At 43.5% G+C, this 21374-nt stretch overlaps 1 protein-coding gene across 1 annotated transcript in view; it reads right to left on the reverse strand.

Annotated features, from left to right (window-relative positions):
• CAPN14 (calpain 14) overlaps nucleotides 1-21374 on the reverse strand; it is a 60471-nt gene that overhangs the window by 36635 nt on the left and 2462 nt on the right. Inside the window, 10 exon segments of the mRNA XM_032652237.1 lie at nucleotides 680-737; nucleotides 2059-2090; nucleotides 2093-2114; nucleotides 2616-2652; nucleotides 4175-4378; nucleotides 4612-4618; nucleotides 6814-6981; nucleotides 8016-8179; nucleotides 9221-9295; nucleotides 12683-12832. Of these exon segments, the coding sequence (XP_032508128.1) occupies nucleotides 680-737; nucleotides 2059-2090; nucleotides 2093-2114; nucleotides 2616-2652; nucleotides 4175-4378; nucleotides 4612-4618; nucleotides 6814-6981; nucleotides 8016-8179; nucleotides 9221-9295; nucleotides 12683-12832 (917 nt within the window).

The raw sequence follows: 21374 nt of genomic DNA on the forward strand, positions 1-21374 counted from the left end.
GGAAATTATACAGTTTCTGAGTGTGTTTGGGTTTGAAATCTTGGCTTCATGTAAAGGAGAAGCAATCACATATTTCAGGTAGCAAATACCCTTTAATTGTTTGGTTTACTTTTTTTCAAAATCATGTTTTTCTCACTCAAAATATACACATAAAATACTTTTATATGGGCTTTAAGCTTTTCTGATGATTTATCCCAAGCTTCATACAAAGGCATCCACACCGCCCATCTGCAGTTCTCCTTCGTGATGTGCTCCTATCAGATTTCTGTGGATTAATCAATTTAACTATGAGCTCATCAGAGAGCTCTCTGGTAAGCTAGTCGATACTTAATATTTATTTGCCGGGTTGAGAAAATGAATGCCATTCTTCCACATGGACTTTATATGCCAAGAAAGAAATATTCAGCTATTCTTCTCAAATTAGCAAACTAGCAGAAATCTTCATTTTCACTGCCGTCTGTCTTTACACACTCAACTAAGCAAAAAAAAAGAACAATTTTCTAAGCTGCATGAATTCCTCTACCTCTTTGTCAGACCACACGACCCACCCTGGTATAAGACACAGCTCCTGGGGGGACCAGTGGGCATTCACATGTCCCACCAGGAGAAAGAGAAATAGACCCAGAGTTCAGAAAAGTTGTGACCCCTGAGTGCTACAGGATGACTCTGAAATACTCACCTGCCCAGGGCATGTGGTTCGGGATCTTCTGCAGTTGGACTGCACTTATTTCTGGATGCTGGAGCAGAAGCACAGTGGTAGAAGAGAATCATCACTGCTGAAGGCTCGTTAGATGCAGAGGGCCCACAGCTATAGGGCGTTGGGAAAGGCCTCTCCCACATCTGCTCAGGGTGGCACATATGCCATTTCTGGGCAGAATAAGCGACACCATTTTCCTGCACATAAAGAACATGACGACGTATAATTAAATCTGGAATTTCATAAGAACTTCTACAACAGTTTAGCTGGGTGCCAATTTCAGAGCACCCCAGCAGGGCAGGACTCTTAAGAGGTAGACTAATAGCGGTGATTCTCAAACTGGGTTCTACAGAGATGCTTTGAAAGTTCAGCAATTGGGTCTCAGTTTTATTATTAATAAACTATCCTTAGCCAAGAGTCCAGATTTCCATTTTAGAGTTCAGAAAAGCAACCCTTTACATGAACATTTAACTTTAGAACATATTAATGCAATATAAGTACCATAAATGTGAGCTTATAAAATGGCTATAAGTTATCTGTTCATATTAATCTGTTTTATATATGTTAGTTTTCTCTGTGAGATTCCATTTGATAAAAAGGACTGCCGTAAAAGATGTTTGGAAACCCCTGGTATGGAGGAAAACTTTTATAAACAACACACATAAGATTCTGATGTATCCTCTCTGATGACATTAAGCAAAATGCCAGTGGTGAAGATGAGAGAAGACGGGAGGGGAGGCAACTTGTGAATTAAATCAGGAGTGTTACTAACACAGGCAGTTCATGTTCTTCCAGTTGTAATGACATCACTCAGATGTCAGGCCCAGATTTCTTGCCCTGTTTCTAAATGTATTTCGCATCCTTCAGGTTAGGGACGGGGTGGCCTCTTGGGTCAGCCCAAGGAAAGAACTGGAAGGGACCAGGAGGGTAGCCTTCCTCCTCCCCAATGCCTCTTACCGGTTCCACCCTCACCAACCCGCCCACGGGGTCATCTCCCTGGACGTCCCTCCCCCAGACCCCCGAGGGCTCATCACTGCCAGGCTCCACCCACACCTAACACTGAGTCTCACCTCTGCCATATTCCATTGTCACAGGGATTAAAAATTAAAGTTGTTTTTCCTACAAAAAATCAATGTAGCTTCCAAGAACGGATATGCATTTTACAGGAGCCTTCTGGAAACAAGAGCTCTACTCATTTGTCTAAAACCTTGAGGGCTTTCATAGAAAGTGGCAGTTTGGGGACTAGAAAGCCTTAAATCACAATTTACACACAGGGTCAGGCAGATGCAAACCCACCCGCCATGGGATTATAGGCTCCACAGCGTGCCCTGCTCCTTGCTACCTCCCTTGGTTCAACTTACCTTTTCAAAGAGTTGGGTGAAGGATTCATCCTGCCCTCCATTTGGTCTACAGTTTCCTATAGGAACAGACACACAGAAGGACTTGGTCATTCCCCTGGACGAACGGACTCTCGTGCACACTCTAATGTGCTCACGGCTCCCAGGCCTCTGAAATCTGTGAGTCTGACCTCGAGTGCTGGTTTAAATGTTTTACCATAGCACTCACCCACATCCCTGTTTCTCCAGTCGTCACTGGCTTTGGGGAAGTAGCAAACCGTGAAAGGGGCAGAAGAAACACCGGGTAGAGAGAAACAGAAGGACATGGAGGTGTGACTCATGCATCTGGGGCTCCGGGCCTTCAATGCCAAGGACCTGACCAGAGGGCAGTTATTTTGGTGCAAAAACAGCAGAACCTGCATACTTCTAGGGCACGATAGATAACATACTATGTGTGCCATAGAGTAGGGCCTGCAGGATCTGCAGACCTCTTCCCCTGACCCCTGAATGTGAGGGGAGAAGCCCCCCTTCCCAGCTCTGTAAACGGTCCCCATCATGTGGAATTCCACCTGACAACTCACCTTAGGGAAGATGACACTTGAATTGCGGCCAATTTCACTGAGGGGGGAGAAAAGACCGAATTACTTCTTGGGGATCATTTTGGGAACGTTTTGACCAATATTCTCCCACCCCTGGGAACTCACCTTCCCAGTTCCTTAGCTGACGCCCCACTTGCCCTTGAAGTGTGCAGTCTGGCACAGGGCTCAGCACACGGCTGTACCTCCCCACGTGCCCTGTGTTCTCACCCCACGGCCTTTACTCAAGCAGAACCCTCCTCCCCGTGTGCCCTTTCCTTCCCCCACCCTCATCTAACTACTCCCACTCATACGTTCAGACTCAGTGGTCTCACAAGGCAGTGAGGCCTGGGACCAAGATAAACTATCTATGCCCGAAATATGATGGAAAAAGAACTGGGTTCTAAGCACTGAAGGGCTGTCATGTCAGAACAATCATAGGCAAAATACGGGCTTACCTCATTTCACTGTGTCCGCGTTAGTGCATTTTTTTACAGATTGAAGGTTTCTGGCAACCCTGCATAGAGCAAGTCTATGGGCACCATTTTTCCAACAGCATTGGCTCACTGCCTGTCTCTCTGTCACATTTTGGTAATTCTCGCAATATTTCAAGCTTTTTCATGATTATATTTGTTACTGTGATCTTTGATCAGTGATGTTACTATTGCAAAAAGATTCTAACTCGCTGAAGGCTCAGACAATGGTGAGCATTTTTTAGCAGTCAAGTTTGTTTTTTTTTTTTTGGGCCGCACAACTCGGCATGCAGGATCTTAGTTCCCCGACCAGGGATCCAACCTGTGCCCCCTGCAGTGGAAGCGCAGAGTCCTAACCACTGGACAGCCAGGGAGTCCCCGAGTATTTTTTAATTAAGGGATGCACATTGTTTTTTTAAGACATAATGCTGTTGCACACTTAATAGACTACAGTACAGTGTGAACATAATTTTTATATGCCCTGGAAAACCAAAAACATCCTGCGACTCTCTTTAACACAGTATTTGCTTTATTGCAGTGGTCTGGAACTAAACCTGCCGTATCTCCGAGGTAGGCCTGTAATAAGTTTGGCTGGGATGAGTGTATATTGATTCGTCTGAGCCTGATGGTTGATGGCAGCCCCCCTCAACTGAACAAACCCTGTGCATCTCTTAGGAATCACCACGTCCTTGAGGCCACCCCTGCTTCCCCCAGGACCATGGAAGGGTGGCTCAGATGCTTCTCCTTGGTGCCCTCCAAACACCCTGGACAGATAAACGCTTACCCCAGACACAGCATAACATAAATAACTGTTCATACGTCCATGTCCTTTCTAGCCTTTGAGCCCCTGGAGGGCAGGGGCCAGACCTGTTCTAGCCTTTTCTCTCTACATCCAGCAGAGTGTTCATTTGTTAGGAGAGCAGGGAGGAAGAAGTGAGGGATGTCTCCGCGCAGACCGCTGCCCTGCTCTCCTGCTCACCCTGTCCCCTGTGTTGGTCACAGAGACCCCCGTCCTCTGCCATTTTCGCCTCACCCTGCCCCCCTCCCCTGGCCCAAGTGGACCCCAACCTCCGGGAGAGGCCTGGACCTTACTAAAAGACGCGCTTCCTGGAGAAGACTCTGAGGATGAACTCAGACTCCTGGTGGGACTCAGATGTGCAGGGCACAATGACGTATGTCCCAGGCTCCAGCCACAGCTCCCGACTCACTTCCTTCTCTCTGAGAAACGTCGCAGGCCAATTCAGGGGAGCATTTTTCCAGAAGAACCTGGGAGGCAGTCTCCTCTGGTCATCATAGCTCTGTGGGTAGAGGACGGGCACCTTTGCTGGAACCCTACATGAGGTTGAATAAATATGTCGACTGATTTGACTTTGTGTTAAAAACAATATCATACACAAGATGAGGTGAGGAATGTCACTGTGTCTGCACTTTCCACTTTACAGTTGAGGGTCTGAAGTTCAGACAAGTTAGGTCATCTGCACAAAGTCACCTAGCAGGTAAGAGTCTCAGCCAGGATTGGAATTCAGGACAGCTGAGCTCCAATGTCCACATTCTTGATACTTCTTGAAGCTGCCTCCATGTATGTGCTACCATTTCAAGGTTGATTATGACATGATTATGCTCATAGGTACAGACGGACCACCAGCCATCTCCCTCCATACAGATCAACTGGATACTCCGTGTCATCTCAGTGAAAGCAGCCTCATAAAGCAGAAAGAGTACTGGCCAAAGCTCAGAAGACCCAGATCAGAGGTCTGGTTTGTGTTTTGTTTTATCTCTTATTTTTATTCTCTCTTTCTCTCTCCCTCTCTCTTTTATATCCCCCTTTGGCCCTATTTTTCTCCCTGCTTCCTCTTCCCTCGGCTCTCATGCAGGGCTATGGAGGGAGGGGAGATCCATAAGGGGGTATGCACACAGTTGCTGCTGAAGACACTATCCACCGCATAAAGACATTTCCCAGATTCCACTTAGGGCTGGGGAAACAAAATGTATCTCTTGGCGATACATGCTTTCTTTGTTGAGACAATGAGAACTAGAAAATCAGCCTTTGCTGTCTTTGCCCTGGCTGCCAGGAATCTCAGAACTAAATTTTATAATCAGCTGCAGTAGCTGTTCTAGGTTTAGTGCTCCTGGTAGAATTAACTGCTTTCCTATCCCTCATCTATTTATAACTTTTTTCTCGCCTTTTGAATTCTGTAACTGGTTCATAGTTTTGTTCTGTTTATACTTTTTATTGTAGGTTGACCCAATTCTATTTAGGAATAGGCTTGATATAAATAGCTTTTTTTATATGAAATAGTAGAATTTAATAGAAATTCACAGCATTTTAGATTTGTCTAGATTTACCAATGTCTATATTGCGATCTGGCATCATTTATACTATTTCCTAGACATTTTTTTTAATTTAATTTTATTTTTTTATATAGCAGGTTCTTATTAGTTATCTATTTTATACATGTTAGTGTATATGTGTCGATCCCAATCTCCCAATCCATCCCACCACCACTCCTCGACTAAATAACTTTTTCTTTTAAAATTAATAGGCAACTTTGGGAGTGCTCAGTTTTCCCTCAGGAGGAAAACAAAATACCCAAAGCGACCCAAGACACCCAATGCAAAATGGTTTCTTTGCAAAACCCTTTTACTCGATTCAGTCCAATCTGAGAAAATTAAGTTTTTCACTCCTGTTTTCTTTGGGAAACAAAGAATATCTGCCACCCTTCAGAGGCTGGGATAGGTCAGGCCTTCTTAACTGATCCCTCTAGTCTGCCACTGCAGCTGAAACACAGAGCTGTTGCTGTCCTCTGCCTGTGTTTCTGTTTTGTTTTCCCAGCCTTTGTCCCTTGTCCCCGAGTAGGTGGGCTGCATGGGCTCCTGATGTCCCATCTGTTATAGATCTATCTTATTATGGGCTTCATAACTCAGGCAAAATCGTGATTTTTCATTCTTCCTATGTTGTGACAGTCTTCAATATTAGCCCTAAGTATTTATGTAGGGATTTAATCGATCCTAAAATTTATTGGCTCTGCGTCAGGCTCAGACCTGTCTATGGAGGTATAAGGACTTTGGGGGGCCCTTGGATAAAAAAGAACAGCAGATGCTCTTTACTCGCACACACAGAGGCAGTTGGCATTATTGCCAGACCTTCCCGTGGCTCCTTACATAAGGCTGCTGCAGTCTCAGTGAGCCCGGGACATCACTCCCTACCAGGGCCAGCCTGGCAAGTGTGCAACTCACCTTGCTCACCTGAAAAACAAACAAGAGAGGCCTCGTTAGGCAGTGAGTCCAGCTCTTTCACAAGCATGAATTCTAATGGAGGCTGGTATACAAGAAGACTCTACCCAGAGGCCACTTCCCCTCCCATAGGACTTGCTGTTCCAGTCAGTGACATTTTAATCCATCATCAGAAATCCTGGAAAAAGGTGAGGCAAGGTAAGCTTGGCTTTTGGGGAGGGGCAAAGGGAACTAGAATTAACTGTACCAGCTGTGTGCCAGGCACAATGATAAGCACTGCTACACGATCTTCTTTTACTCCACCTTTTGCATAAATATCATCCCCATTTTACAGATGTAGAAACTGATGTTCAAATGCAAGAAGGTGGCTTGTTCTAGGTCACATATTCCCAAGGATTTGCACCCATGGTAGACAGAGAAGGATGTAGGTAGACAGAGATGGATGGTAAAGAGGACAGGAAACAGGAAGAAAGGATAAGACTCCACGAGAGGCCCACCTACCCTGAAGAGGTAGAAGCCAATGGTGAGGTGAGGCTTCTTGTTGCGGTGCCTGTGCCTGGGCTTCCAGAGCAGGGACACCAGCACACTACAAGGCATCTGGAACCTCCTGCCCTCCTGGGGCCTCCAGACCGACAGCAGGAACTTCGGGTTCTTCCAAAATGTGTCTGGGGCAGAACATAGCCAAGGTGAGACAGGCTTCCCTAGCATCCTGCTTGCCAAACCACAGAGAGGAGCACAGACCCAGGGTGCTGTCCCGGGATTCCCACCCAAGGTCCACCTGGACAGAGCTGGGGTCCACCTGGACAGAGCTGCACATAAGCTAAGGCTTGGTCCCCATTAAAATGCTGCTCCCCTGGGACCACAGGCACGTCCTCTTCAGTTAGTTAACAGTCACTGACCCAGGCAGTGAACATCTCCAGGACACAAAGTCTGTGCCAGGCAGTGTGCTGGGCAAAAGCTACAGTGGAGAGTAACTCTCAGGTCTGTGTGTCCATAGAAGAACCCGAGGTGGAAGAGGTGGGAGGGAAGGGGACAGAGCTGTGGGGACCAAGCCTTAGCTTATGTGCAGATTCAGCCTTTGGGGGGACACTGTGGGGGAGATGAAGGCAGAGCCAGGGCCACCCGGGCCCCGCTGAGATCTTACCCCCTTCAAATCTTTCCTACCCAAGAGATGGCCCATTGTGGAGAAAGGGACACAGTCCCCAAACCTCTCCACTTGGAGAATGTATACACTTTCATCTCCTATACCTGATGACCTGGGAATCCTTGACTTTGTTTCTCTACCAAACTCTAGGTAAGGTGGGCCTGATACATACGATATAAATACTATTTCAATCCTGCCTGTTATGGGGTGGTTACTTCAGCATATCAGTGACCTTATCCTAAAACCACAGAAAGATGTGACCCAACCTTCTACTATGCCTGTGCGCCTGTGGCCGCCTGGTGCCCATTAGGAAAGATACACCCCCAAGAGGTAGGCAGCCTGACTGAGAATTCTACGCCCTGGTGCAAATTAGGACAAAGGTGCCCCATCTTCCTGGTTCACATAGCCCGGGGCCAGCGCACACAGCTTGGCCAGCAAAGCCCCCTCACCTTCAGCCAGGGGCCCTGGGCAGCGGCTCTGTCTGCAGCCCCACCTTTGCCTGGAGAAGCTGCCCCTTTAGACCCAAGAGCCCCTGTCTCCTGTGCACAGGCTCACCTCGGGGTGACTTTGTCGGGCCACCAGCCGTGGTCCCTTTCTCCCATCTCCCCTCCAGCATGGTGTACGACCACTTCTGGACCACCTCCTGATTCAGCAGGCCTGGGCTCAGTTTACAGATGACCAGAAGCATGAAATGTGCTTTAAAGTCCTGCAGTGTCATCCTGTGTAGAGGACGAAGGAGATGACATCCAGTCATGAGGACCAGAAGGGAGGCTGCAACTAAGTAATGGGCATCCCAGCCATCTGCTGGACCCAGGGCTCCAGCCTCCACACCCCCATGCAGAGCTGAGCTGGCTTTGGACCCATGAGACTGGGGCTGGATGCACCAGTGTGAGGGTCCATCTCGGGCAGGTGGTGCTACCAAGAAACCCCACCCTGTGGCTGGAAGCAGCCTCCAACAATGGCTACCTGAGGGCGATGTTCTTGGGCCACTGATGGTGGTGATAAAGTGGAATTGGGGCATTCATAGCTAGTCAATTGATTTACACATGTTCAATAAGAATTGCACAAATCAGTTCCTCATCATCAATTGATAAAAATCTTCGCCCCAGTTGGCTAATGTTGTGCCCCAAGGCGTGTTGTCTGAACCAGCTCAGTTTACTATCTGTAAACAGAAATAATAGTATTTGCAGGACTCTTGAGTTCAATGACCACTTACTTCAAGAGCGAAAGGGACACAGCAGTCTGAAAAGGATGGGTACAGGGAGAGAAGAGACAGCGTGGGAGTTAATAGTAAGGGTGAAAAGTGGAAGGAACGGGGAACAGGTGGGTCTCATGTCAGACACCCAGAAGCAGCGTCAGCTCAGGGTGTCTGGTGGCCTTTCATAAAAAGGGGTGAGAGGCTTCGGGGCGGGTGGGGGTAGTATTGCTTTGCTCTGGAGAGCACAGGTGCGGTGGTTTATAGTCGGCAAGAAACAGAAGTCGGAGAGGAGGCAGTGGCCACACCCACCCTCTGCTTTGAGCACCCGCTGAGTTCCATGCCAGGGGTCTCTGCTCTCATCACAGAGACTGTGACTGTTTGATTGCCCTGCTAGGCCATGAGCCCCTAAAGGGTCTTCTTGATCTCTGTATAAGAGATCTTGTCTCTTGATCTCTCTTGATCTCATGTATGCCTGGCATACATGAGGCACCCTATAAACGTTTGCTGGATGGATGTCCTAATGTAAGCCAGGGCATGTGCCCCAAGTCTCTGAGTCAAATACCAGAATTCTCCATCATCATCTTTCCTCAGCAGCAGAATCTTCTCCTTGAGGCTCAGTAGCTCCCACATACTTGAGCTGAAAACAGAAAAGAGATGTTTTCATGGGGAAGGAAAGGATTGAGAGGGACATGCAGGAAATTCTTCAGTAAATGCTCTATAGTGTTGCTATTTATTCTCATCTTCATACTGCTTGCAGACAATTACATCTCACATCCTCTATTATGAAAGCAACGTGTGACATTAATTCATCACTTACTCTGAGCGAAGTTCTGGGCTAGGCTCTTGACATATTTTATTTCATTTAAGGCTAACAGCAACTTTACAAAGTAGGGATTTTTATTGCCATTTTAGAGATTAGGAAACTGAGGTTAAAAGAGATTAGGTCACTTGCTTGAAGTCACAAAGTTATTAAATGTCAGAACTAGCATTGGAACCTATGTTACTATTGGGTTTTTTTCCACAGCCCATCATCTTGGACTTCTGTTTCTGGCTACAAAGGAGTAGGGCTTTCATGTACTACTTCCCCACTATAAACAACTAAAAATGCGACAAAATACAAGAAACAACTGTTCTTGGACATTAGACAGCAGGCAGCACAGAATTGTGACCCCAAGAGGAGGGAGACAAATAAAGTGAGCCCTAACGTTGCCTAGACTCCTGCCTGAAACTAATTCTCTGGACAGTGACGCAGGGAAGTGGACCCACAAAGAGCCCAGCAGTCTTGCTGAGTGGAAGAGACAGAGTCTGAAGTTCAGGGAGACAAGACAGCTAGAATTTGCTGGGGAAAGTGCCCAAGAGGAGGGGACCTCCAGAGAACTTCACAGGTGTTCCCTTGAGTCTTTGGCTAAAATAAAATCTGTCCATACATAAAATGAAATCCCACAAGACTGGACTATACACAGAACAATTTCCAGAGCTGACACCAGGCTGGAAATCATTTGAATTCCCACCAGCCAGAGTCAAAAGACCTTACAGTATACATGGGGTCTTTAGTAGAGAACCCAAAGGGTCTACACCTTAGTAGTGGGGTCAAGTCAGGCCCCAACTAAAAGTTTTCCTGGAACTGTCCTAAAAGAAAACTTCAAAGTATCAAAATAATCCCTAAGCAACTAAATCTACAATGTCCAGTATCGAATAAAAAATCACTATGTATATGGGCTTCCCTGGTGGCACAGTGGTTGAGAGTCTGCCTGCCAATGCAGGGGACACGGGTTCGTGACCCGGTCCGGGAAGATCCCACATGCCGCGGAGCAGCTGGGCCCGTGAGCCATGGCCGCTGGGCCTGCGCGTCCGGAGCCTGTGCTCCGCAACGGGAGAGGACACAACAGTGAGAGGCCCAAGTACCACAAAAAAAAAAAAAAAAAAAAAAATCACCATGTATATGAAGAAGCAGAAAATGTGATCCACTATCAAATCAATATCAAAAAAACAAACAACCCAATCCAAAAATGGGCAGAAGACCTAAACAGACATTTCTCCAAAGAAGATAAACAGATTGCCAACAAACACATGAAAGGATGGTCAGCATCACTAATCATTAGAGAAATGCAAATCAAAACTACAACGAGGTATCACCTCACACCAGTCAGAATGGCCATCATCAAAAAATCTACAAATAAGAAATGCTGGAGAGGGTGTGGAGGAAAGCGAACCCTCCTGCACTGTTGGTGGGAATGTAAATTGATACAGCCACTATGGAGAACAGTATAGAGGTTCCTTAAAAAAGTAAAAATAGAACTACCATATGACCCAGTAATCCCACTACTGGGCATATACCCTGAGAAAACCATAAATCAATAAGAGTCATGTACCACAATGTTCATTGCAGCACTATTTACAATTGCCAGGACGTGGAAGCAACCTAAGTGTCCATCGACAGATGAGTGGATAAAGAAGATGTGGCTCATATATACAATGGAATATTACTCAGCCATAAAAAGAAACGAAATTGAGTTATTTGTAGTTCGGTGGATGGACCTAGAGTCTGTCATACAGAGTGAAGTAAGTCAGAAAGAGAAAAACAAATACCATATGCTAACACATATATATGGAATCTGAAAAAAAAAAAATGGTTCTGAAGAACTTAGGGGCAGGACAGGAATAAAGACACAGATGTAGAGAATGGACTTGAGGTTACGGGGAGGGGGAAGGGTAAGCTGGGACGAAGTAAGAGAGTGGCATGGACATATATACACTACCAAACGTAAAATAAATAGCTAGTGGAAAGCAGCCGCATAGCACAGGGAGATCAGCTTGGTGCTCTGTGACCACCTAGAGGGGTGGGATAGCGAGGGTGGGAGGGAGACGCAAGAGGGAGGAGATATGGGGATATATGTATATGTATAGCTGATTCACTTTGCTATAAAGCAGAAACTAACACACCATTGTAAAGCAATTATACTCCAATAAAGATGTTTAAAAAAAAAAAGAAAGAAAATGTGATCCATGACCACACGTAAAAACAGACCTAGAAATAAGAGAGATATGATGGAATTAGCAGATAAGGACATTAAAACACCCATTATAAATGCGCTTCATGTTCTCAAGGATGTAAAGGGAACTATGGACATGATGAAGAGAAAAGTGAAAGATATTCTCAAATGGTATCTCTAGTATTAAAAAATATAATATCTAAAATGAAAACTACTCTGGATGAGACTAACAGCAGCTTAGACACTATGGAATAAAGCCCATCATTTTATTTAATCCTCATCACACGTCTGGCTCAAAGAAATTAAAAAGTTTGCCTAAGATCACACAGCTACCAAAATTAATTTCACCCGTCATTTTTCTCAAAGACAAGCACTTGTTTTCCTAAACAAACCACTACCAACAACGTTATGATGCTATATTTCTACAACACTTTAAAATTTATATAAATCGGGCTTCCCTGGTGGCGCAGTGGTTAAGAATTCGCCTGCCAATGCAGGGGACGCGGGTTTGAGCCCTGGTCCGGGAAGATCCCACATGCCCAATTAAGCCGGTGCGCCACTGAGTCTGCACTCTAGAGCCCACATGCCACAACTACGGAAGCCTGCGCGCCTAGAGCCTGTGCTTCGCAACAAGAGAATCCACCGCAACGAGAAGCCCAAGCACTGCAACGGAGAGTAGCCTCCACTCGCTGCAACTAGAGAAAGCCCAAGCGCAGCAACGAAGACCCAACGTAGCCCAAAAAAAAAAAAATTTATATAAATCTTTGGATGCCATTTTTCCACATAGACCCAGTCCCTCCGACAATTCTCTTTATTAATGTATAATAAATAGAGTGTAGTACATTCTATCAGGAGTAAGATTCCACTTATTTTTCTGAGCCTTCATTTTTTCATCTGTAAAAATGATTAAGTGATAATGCATATGTGAAAATGTCAAAAGCACGCATTTGAATTTGTGTGCCAAAGGCAGCCTCCTTTGCAGCCTTTACCTACCCCGTCCTCACCCCTCCCAGCCAGTCTCAGAAGTTCACCTGTCACTCCAGTCTCCTTTCCATTCCACTCTTCCCCAGGGGTTCCACAGCTTGACTAGGTACGCAGGTCCACGTTTGGAGGTCGCCTGTATAAAATGAGAACCAGTCCAGGTGGCTGGGCTGAGTGCCAATAGCAAATGTTGCAGATATCTGGGTGAGATTCATGCCTGCAGATGAGACCTTGAAATGAACGATCAAAGGCCCTGGGAGTTGGTAAGAGGAGAAAATGGCTCTGTTGCTCACTAGCTGTGAGACCTAAGGGAAGTTACTTAACCTCTCTGTGTCCTTTTCCTGATCTGTAAAATGAAGCCAATAGTCACATCTACTGCGATGAGTTGAATGGGTACCCTCCTCCAAAGATACGTTTACCTAGAATCTGTCAATGTGATCCTATTTGTAAAAAGGGTCTTTGCAGGTGTAATGAAGTTAAGCATCTTGGGATAAAATCACTCTGGATTAGGGTGGGTCCTAAATCCAATGACAAGTGTCCTTACAAAAGAAGAGAAGGGGAAAGACACAGAGGAGAAGGGTGTGTGAAGATGTAGGCAAAGACCGGAGCTATGCATTCCAAGCTGAGGAATGCTGGGAGCCACCCTAAGCCGAAACAGGCAGGAAGGATCCTCCCCTACAGCCATTGGAGTGAGTACGGTATTAAGGACACATTGATTTCAGACTTCTGCCTTTAAGAAACACTATGGGGCTTCCCTGGTGGCGCAGTGGTTGAGAGTCCGCCTGCCGCTGCAGGGGACGCGGGTTCGTGCCCCGGTCCGGGAGGATCCCACATGCCGCGGAGCGGCTGGGCCCGTGAGCCATGGCCGCTGAGCCTGCGAGTCCGGAGTCTGTGCTCCGCAACGGGAGAGGCCACAACAGTGAGAGGCCCGCGTACAGCATAAAAAGAAAAAAAAAAAAAGAAAAAAAGAAACACTATGAAAAATAAATTTCTCTTGTGGCAATTTGTTATGGCAGCCCTAGGACACCAATACACCTACTCATAGGACTGCTGTGAGGATTGAGCTAACATTGGTAAAGCAGTTAGGACAGTATTTATCACATATTAAGTGCTAAATTTTGTTAAATACATTTGTTAAATAAATATAAAATCATAAACATAAATATTTCTAAATATAAATTTTATCTCAATATGAAAATAAAAGTTCTTGACACACACAAACATGACTGATGGAGATCTAAGAGAAAGAAGAAATCAGGTGCGAATGGAGTTGAAAAAGTCTGAAACAGAGTTAAAGGGAATTGGAGGACTTTGGGGAAGTCACACTTACACTTACAGCCAAATAAACCTGGGGTTTGAACCCAACTCTAACCATTTACTGACTCCGTTTTATCATTTCAGTTTTATCATCTACAAAATAGGGATAATATATACTTTGTAAGATTAGTGGGAAAATTCAACTATTCATTTCGTAATGAATACAAAACATTTAGTCCAGTGGCTGGTCCATAATAAGCACTCAGTAAATTGTGTTAAAATAGTAATTAAAATTATTCCGTAATGATTGAATTTAGTGCTTACCAAGAGGTCTTTGGGAAACTCTCACCCCGGGACTGAATGTGAGCTGCCTGTCTACAGGATACCCAAGGGAAGCTCAGACTGGAGATATGAATGTTTAGGATTATTGGCATACAGATGGTAACAGAAATCTTGCAAGTGGGTAATAGCACAGTAGTAGATTGGTTGTTTTTGCCCTCGCAGGGAACAGTCCTCCAATTATAATTTTTAAAATTTCAGCTCCTTAAGTTAACCATAATACAACACAGTGACTGGCTCCCCGACTCTTAACCATACCATGTCAGACCACATCTGGGTTTATCAATCAGTTCACCTACACTTCATAAAAACTGTGGCACGTGCCCTGCTCTGCCTCGTTCTAGGTACTAAGCTTCTGTTCCGCTCTCTGGGAGAAGCATGACACTTCGAACTGTCACGCAAACAAAGTAAGTCATGTGTGTGAGAGCAGCTAGCATAGCGCCAGTCATGTAACAGGCTTCCAGGCAGCAGTGATTATCCTCATCTCCTACACTTGTGTGTATGCGGCTCAAACCTTATAATTATTTTTGGCACCTACATCTTAGTGTTGACTCACATTGAGTTTGCTGTCAATTCAATCTCATGTCTCACATGTCAAAACATATGAGTTCTGTCCCATCCTGCAAAAGGAAACCCTTTGAGAAGATCCTGGACTGAGCTTCAGTATCCTTGTGGCTATCAGTAGATATCATTTTCCAAACCTACTGTTCCTCCTGTGGTCTCAGTTTCTATTCACAGCATCACCATCTACCCAGGCTTCTCAGAAACACTCAGAGCACGTAACACAAATATGTAATTGTGTATGTAGGATTCTATATACACACAAATACATGTATCTGTCAAATCTAAGAGGATGCTATATGCCAGACGCTAAGAATACTTTTTTATCTGACCCACCCCCCCCAAAAAAGAAAGCATTGAAAAAGATCACAACTCCCAAGCCAAGGAGGTGAAAGAAAGAAGAATCCAGATAGGTATCAGAATAGCACTGACATGGTGAACAAAAAAAGAAGGCTCCTTTTTAAAATTTCAACATTGTTTTGAAAATTCTGGCAAAATATGAAATACAATTATAAACCTAAATAGTATTAATAAAGAAGAAAAACACTAGTTGATCCTCATTTAACTGGAAAACTAAGAATGAACTAAAAAGTACTGTATGAATGAGTATTAAGTAAAAAAACTATACATTAGATAAATACTTTTTAAAGTAATGGCATTCCTATATATAGCAATAAGCCGTTAGAAATTATCATAATAGAAATATCTTTCATAGTAACAATAAAAATATAAAATAACTGAGAATAATCTTAAAGGAAATTTTTTTACCTATTTGTAAACTACAGAAAGTTTACACGGATGTAAAAGAATAAGTGGAAAGCTGTATCATTTCCTTGGATTGAAAATTTAAATATTAAGAAGATGTTAACTCTCCAAAACTTAATTTATAATTTTATTGAGATTCTGATAAAAAAATATCCCAATGATCTTGTTTTGTGGGGGAGGGGAGAGGTGAGGAGAAGGTAATTGACAAAACATCTTCAAAATTGATCTGGATGAGTAAACACAGAGACATAAGATTAATGTCCTTATTGTAAAAACAAGGAAACGTTTTCAAAACAATGAGAAAAACACAAAATGTTTTTAGAAAAATGAAGGATAAACAAAAATAGACAGTCACAGAAGAAATATAAATGGCTAATAAACAAATGAAAAATTTCAAACTTTTTTGTAATAATATATACACTCATTTTAAAAAATGAGATATTTTCCAGTTCCCAAATTGGTGAATTTATTTAAATAATAACATACAGTGTTGGGGGAAAAAAAAAAACCCTAGGAACTCTAACATCCCTGCAATAGGGATATAAACTGTTGTACCTCTTTTGAAAAGCAATTTGGTGGTAAGTATCAAAAGAATTAATACTGTTGCCAATGGTTCCATTTATAAAATACATATTAAGTAAATAAAACCATGGATGAAGAATTATTTACAAAGGTGTTCATCTTTCAGTGAAACAGAATAGATAACTCTGAAATAAAGCTTTTATTATTGTTGGCAATAATTCTGCCAATGACTTACATGTTCGTTATTTAGTACGGCTAATTAAATTAAGGAATTTCCATAGAGTTGGATATTAGCATTCATTCCAATTAATTATTTGAATAGTTTTCCAGGATATGTGAAATACACATGGTATAATGTTGACTGGGGAAAAGGCAGAGGATAAATAAATACATATTGACAGAAATAAGACGGAAACTAAATTACCCGCAAATTTCATAATTACTTTTCAATTAGAAGGAACAGAAGATTTTGAGAAAGAGAGAGAGAGAGAGAGAGGAGGAGGGGGAAGACAACAAGGACAAGAAGAAAGTGAGACTAAGAGATTGTTAAAACATGTTAGTAAGGGAGAGTGAATATTCATACCAGATATTAAGATGTATCATAAGATTATAGTAATTTAAATGGCATGTTACTAAAAATAGACACAGCTCGCTGAAACAGGATAACTCTGAAATAGGGTTATCCTATTTCAGTAATTTATAATAATGTGTCTTTAAGAAGACTTGACAAATCAAAAGAGAATGGAAGACTATTCAACAGAGAACTGGTAAAGAATCTGGAAATAATTTTGAATACATCACCACTCCACAACTTTATACCAAAAAAAAAAAAAGCTAATGATGAATTTTAAAGTTACATATAAAAGTTTCAAACTAGAGAACAATTTCAAGAAAATAAAAACTCAAACTCTTGAGCAGGAGAACTCTTTCTAAGTTTAATGTAGTAATGGGAGAAATCATAAAGAATAAAACCAATAGCTTTGGGCTTCCCTGGTGGCGCAGTGGTTAAGAATCTGCCTGCCAATGCAGGGGACACGGGTTCGAGCCCTGGTCCGGGAAGATCCCACATGCCGCGGAGCAACTAAGCCCATGCACCACAACTCCGCGGAGCAACTAAGCCCGTGCACCACAACTACTGAGCCTGCACTCTAGAGCCTGCGAGCCACAGCTGCTGAGCCCACGTGCCTAGAGCCCGTGCTCCACAAGAGAAGCCACTGCAATGAGATGCCCACGCACCACAACCAAGAGTAGCCTCCACTCACCATAACTAGAGTATGCCCGCGTGCAGCAACGAAGACCCAAAGCAACCAAAAGTAAAAATCAATAAAATTAAAAGAAAAAAACCAATAACTTTTCCTATAAAACAATTTTAAACTCAGTAAGCAAAAAAAAAATTTTATATAATCAAAATTGAGAAGCAAAATACAAACTAAATAAAATAAAAATAAATACAGTTTTTAAATAGAGAAAATTTGAGACATAGCTGCTGAGTAGCAGACTTTTAAAGACAGGAGCAGGCTCTGCTTCTTCAACTTCCACTGTTGTCTGCTTTTGTATTTTTAAATGATGCCTGCTCCCATCTTCTGCCTTTATCAGTCTCCTTCTGTGGTACACATTTTGTGATGGTCACAGCCGTATTGTTTTACAGTCATTAGCCAACTGCAGGCAATTCACATTTCCAGTCTCTCTGCCCATCAAGAGCCACTTCCCTAATGAGTCAAGTTTGGGGCCTGCTTCAGCACTGAGCTAGATTTCAAGAGAAATGACAGCTCAGCCTTCCTCATCAAGAAGCTTCGTCTACCTCCCCTAGTGGGGAGACAGGCAAGATTTACCATCTAGGAAAGATGCTCAAGACTTGTCCTTGTTCCAGGGTCCCTCTGGATTCCTGTGCTTTTGTCGTTTCACTGCTTTGTTACTTTTATTATCCAAGGGGGGTTGTTTAGTGGGATGGTGCAATCAAGGTACTGCCTACAGGGACGATTGATATGTCTGGGCTTAGGACCAAGAACTTGCTTCTGGTTTTGCTTTCATCAGGAAGCTCGGAGCCACACAAGCTGCTCACTTCTAAGGAGCACTGGGTGAGCTCACCTCCCCCCGACACGATCGCTGCTGCACCAGCCACCTGCCGCTTCTCCTCCTATCTACTGCCTCAAGGGTTAAATTGTTTTTCAGAATTCAGGAGATTTTGGAAAGCTGCCTCACACCTTTTTGGATTGATGGGAAAGGAGGTAGGATGATAGATAGCTCCACAGAGGATGCCTGTGGGGGCAAAGCTTTCGACCTCTCTGTGTGAGTGTTCCTCTCGTATCTTCACTTTCAGCACTGCTGTGAGGACCAGATGCTACAAGGGCAATGCCCACCCTCTAGGAACACAAGTGCTATGAAAGCAGAGACTGATAATGAAGGTGATGATGGAAGGTTTTCTAATTATAGCTCACATCTCCTAAGTTACAAATGTCTTGCCTTTGGGAGATGAGGTTCTCAGAGAGGAAACTGAGCTGTAGGGGCTCAAGAAGCAGACACTTTAATAAAACCAGACATCCACCACTGCCTCCCATAGTGTGGGCTTCCTTCCTTGTGATATTGGACTTTTCTGGTGAGCTCACCGCTGGTAACCTAGGGATGAGATTCTCTTTCTGCCCACAAGAGCTGCTGTGTATGACAGACGCACGTCCCAGTAATTAAGTATCAATAGGTGTGGCAGTAATGGTATGAACAGGGCAGGCTGTTCAGGGACAACTGGACCCAGCCTGTTACTTCATCTCCTTTTCTGTTTATAAATTTCCCGAGTACAATTTCCTAATCTCCTTATTTTTATTCCAGACTTGCCTTTCTTTGTATGCATTCAGTTTTCATCCATTCAGGGGGAAAGTACAGTAGTTCAAGTAGAAAGAACAGAAGTTCACTTTCCCCTTGAATGAATGAAAACTGAATGAACAGAAGTGAACTTACATGCCATATGTATGTGTGTATATGTATATATATATATACACACACACATATATACATATATGTAATTATGTCTATAGATAGATAGACATCTGTATAGAGATTATAAAATGGTATGAGGTCCTTAACCTACACTGTGTCAATTTATCCCCACGAAAGCAGTGTCATTCTTAGACCGGGTTTCACATACGAGAATATTGCCATAAGAAGAGGTTAAATAGCTTAATCTAATTCTCAACAAGAGGAATTGGCTGAGCTGATGCATTTTCCCCTTCAGTGGAGCTCAACAAAATGAGTAAACTATGGTGTACTCATCTGGGAGGGGCCAGGCTGGGAGGGGCCCAAGCTCTAGGGTTGTGGACACCTGGGCCACCACTTGAACCGTCCTCCTGACTCCTCTAACCTCCCCAGGTTAGGGCCAGGGCTCAAGCTTTTTTCTATTCCAAGTTGCCACTGCAGTTTTCACCTTCTTCTCCCTCTACTTCTGGCCAGACTTTGGTGGTCTTAGTGAGAAAGGGAAGAAAAAGAAGGAAAAAGCCCAATTTCATAGCGTCACCCTCAAGGGCTTATAGCGAAGGCCACACATTCCACTACTAGCAGTTGTGCTTCTTGGAGCCGATGAGCCACCCTCAGTTAATATACAAATGAACTGAAAAAAGTTACTCACTGACCAATGATATGCTAGCTTATTAAATACGTCCAGAACACAGGGCAGTGCCCACATAGTGAATAACAATGACAGTGATTACTATACTAAGAGCTAACAGTGTATACTGAGCACTGTCAACTGACCAGGCAGTCACTGAGAAAGCAACATGCATTGTCTCCATTCATTCTCAAAAACTCTCACTCACAATGGAGCTGAGGCTGGGAGAGTGAAGTCACTTTCCTGAGGTCGCTAAGGATGTGCGGGCCCAGAGACTCTATCTACTGCAGGTTGTTTGCCTGGGAACCTCAGGGTAACAGACCATAGGAGCCACGTGGTGGGCTTAGGAGAAGCACCTGGTAGGAGAGAGGCCGCTAGGAGCCAGCGGGAACTGAAAGCGAATGCCACTGACAGAAAGTTGAGTAGGAAAAAAATTAAGTTCCAGGGGACTACTTGTAGCAGTATATGCTTTTTACAAAGTTCCAGAGCATGAAACCTCAACAATATGCTATTATTAATGATAACATTAATTTAAAAACCAAGGGAATAAATTCCAGGTAGTGGCTAGCTCTGGGGCTGGCGGGGCACAGGATAAGGGATGGACACATAGATACATGCAAATTATTGCTAATTTTTCCAGTTCTCGGATTGGCTGATAGGTTCACCAGGGGTTCGTTGTATTATTTAAAAGTGAGTTCAATTAAAAAAGGAAAAAAATGTAACAAAGAAGCCAGGTATAAGGAGTTTGTCTTGAACCACGATTATGAAAAAAAATCTAATTTTATGTATCTAAGGACTAGATATTTTTTATAAAGGATAGGGGTAATAATAAATAAACAGCCAAGTACTCACATTCAGGGTTAAGAAATAAAGCACTGCGAATGTATAGTTGAAGCCACCTGTGTCCCCATCCCCAATTTCACTTCCGTCCTTAGTCCCCAGAGGACATTGTTTTCCAGATTGTTTTCTATTCCCTTACTTCTTAAAAACTTCCGAGCATCATGAACAACAGGGAGTGTTTCCTGCATAATTTAAAACTTTAGAGAAGTGGTATTTATTATGCTTTGCATCACAGCCTACCTTGGGCTTTATCTACCCAGCACTGTGTTTTGGCATCAGATCCAGTGTCCTCATTTTCACGTTGGTATAGTACTGTATTATTATATGACATTAATTTTGTTATATGAACATGGCACAATTTATCCACTTTCTTGGTGAAGAAAATTTCATTGTTTATAATATTTTGCTGTTACAAACAATGCTGCCCTCAACATACTTATCTCCCCATGCACCTGCACGTGGGCAAGAGTCTCTCTAGATAACAAGTAGGCATGGGATTGCAAGGTAGATGGAGGACACACACACCTTGAGCTTTGCCAGGTAATGCCAAATTGTTTCCTAAGGCGTTTATGACAATCTACACGTCCACCAGTGACGCGTGAGAGTTCCCATTGCACCACATTCTCACCACCACTTGTTATCAACCAATGCTTTTCTTTTTGGCCATTTTGGTGGGTGTGAAGTTCTATCTAATTGTGGTTTGGCATTTCTCTAACTACTGATGAGGTTCGACATTTTTTCTTGTGTTTATAGGGTAGAAGTCATGTAGCCTCTTTTGGAAAAGGAATCTGTCTTCTGCTAATATATTTTTTTTCTGTTGGAATGTTTGTCTTTTTCTTACAGATGTGCAGGTATTAATTATA

The sequence above is a fragment of the Phocoena sinus genome, chromosome 13 (genome assembly GCF_008692025.1).
Source record: "Phocoena sinus isolate mPhoSin1 chromosome 13, mPhoSin1.pri, whole genome shotgun sequence".
In the NCBI taxonomy this organism is placed as follows: Eukaryota; Metazoa; Chordata; class Mammalia; order Artiodactyla; family Phocoenidae; genus Phocoena; species Phocoena sinus.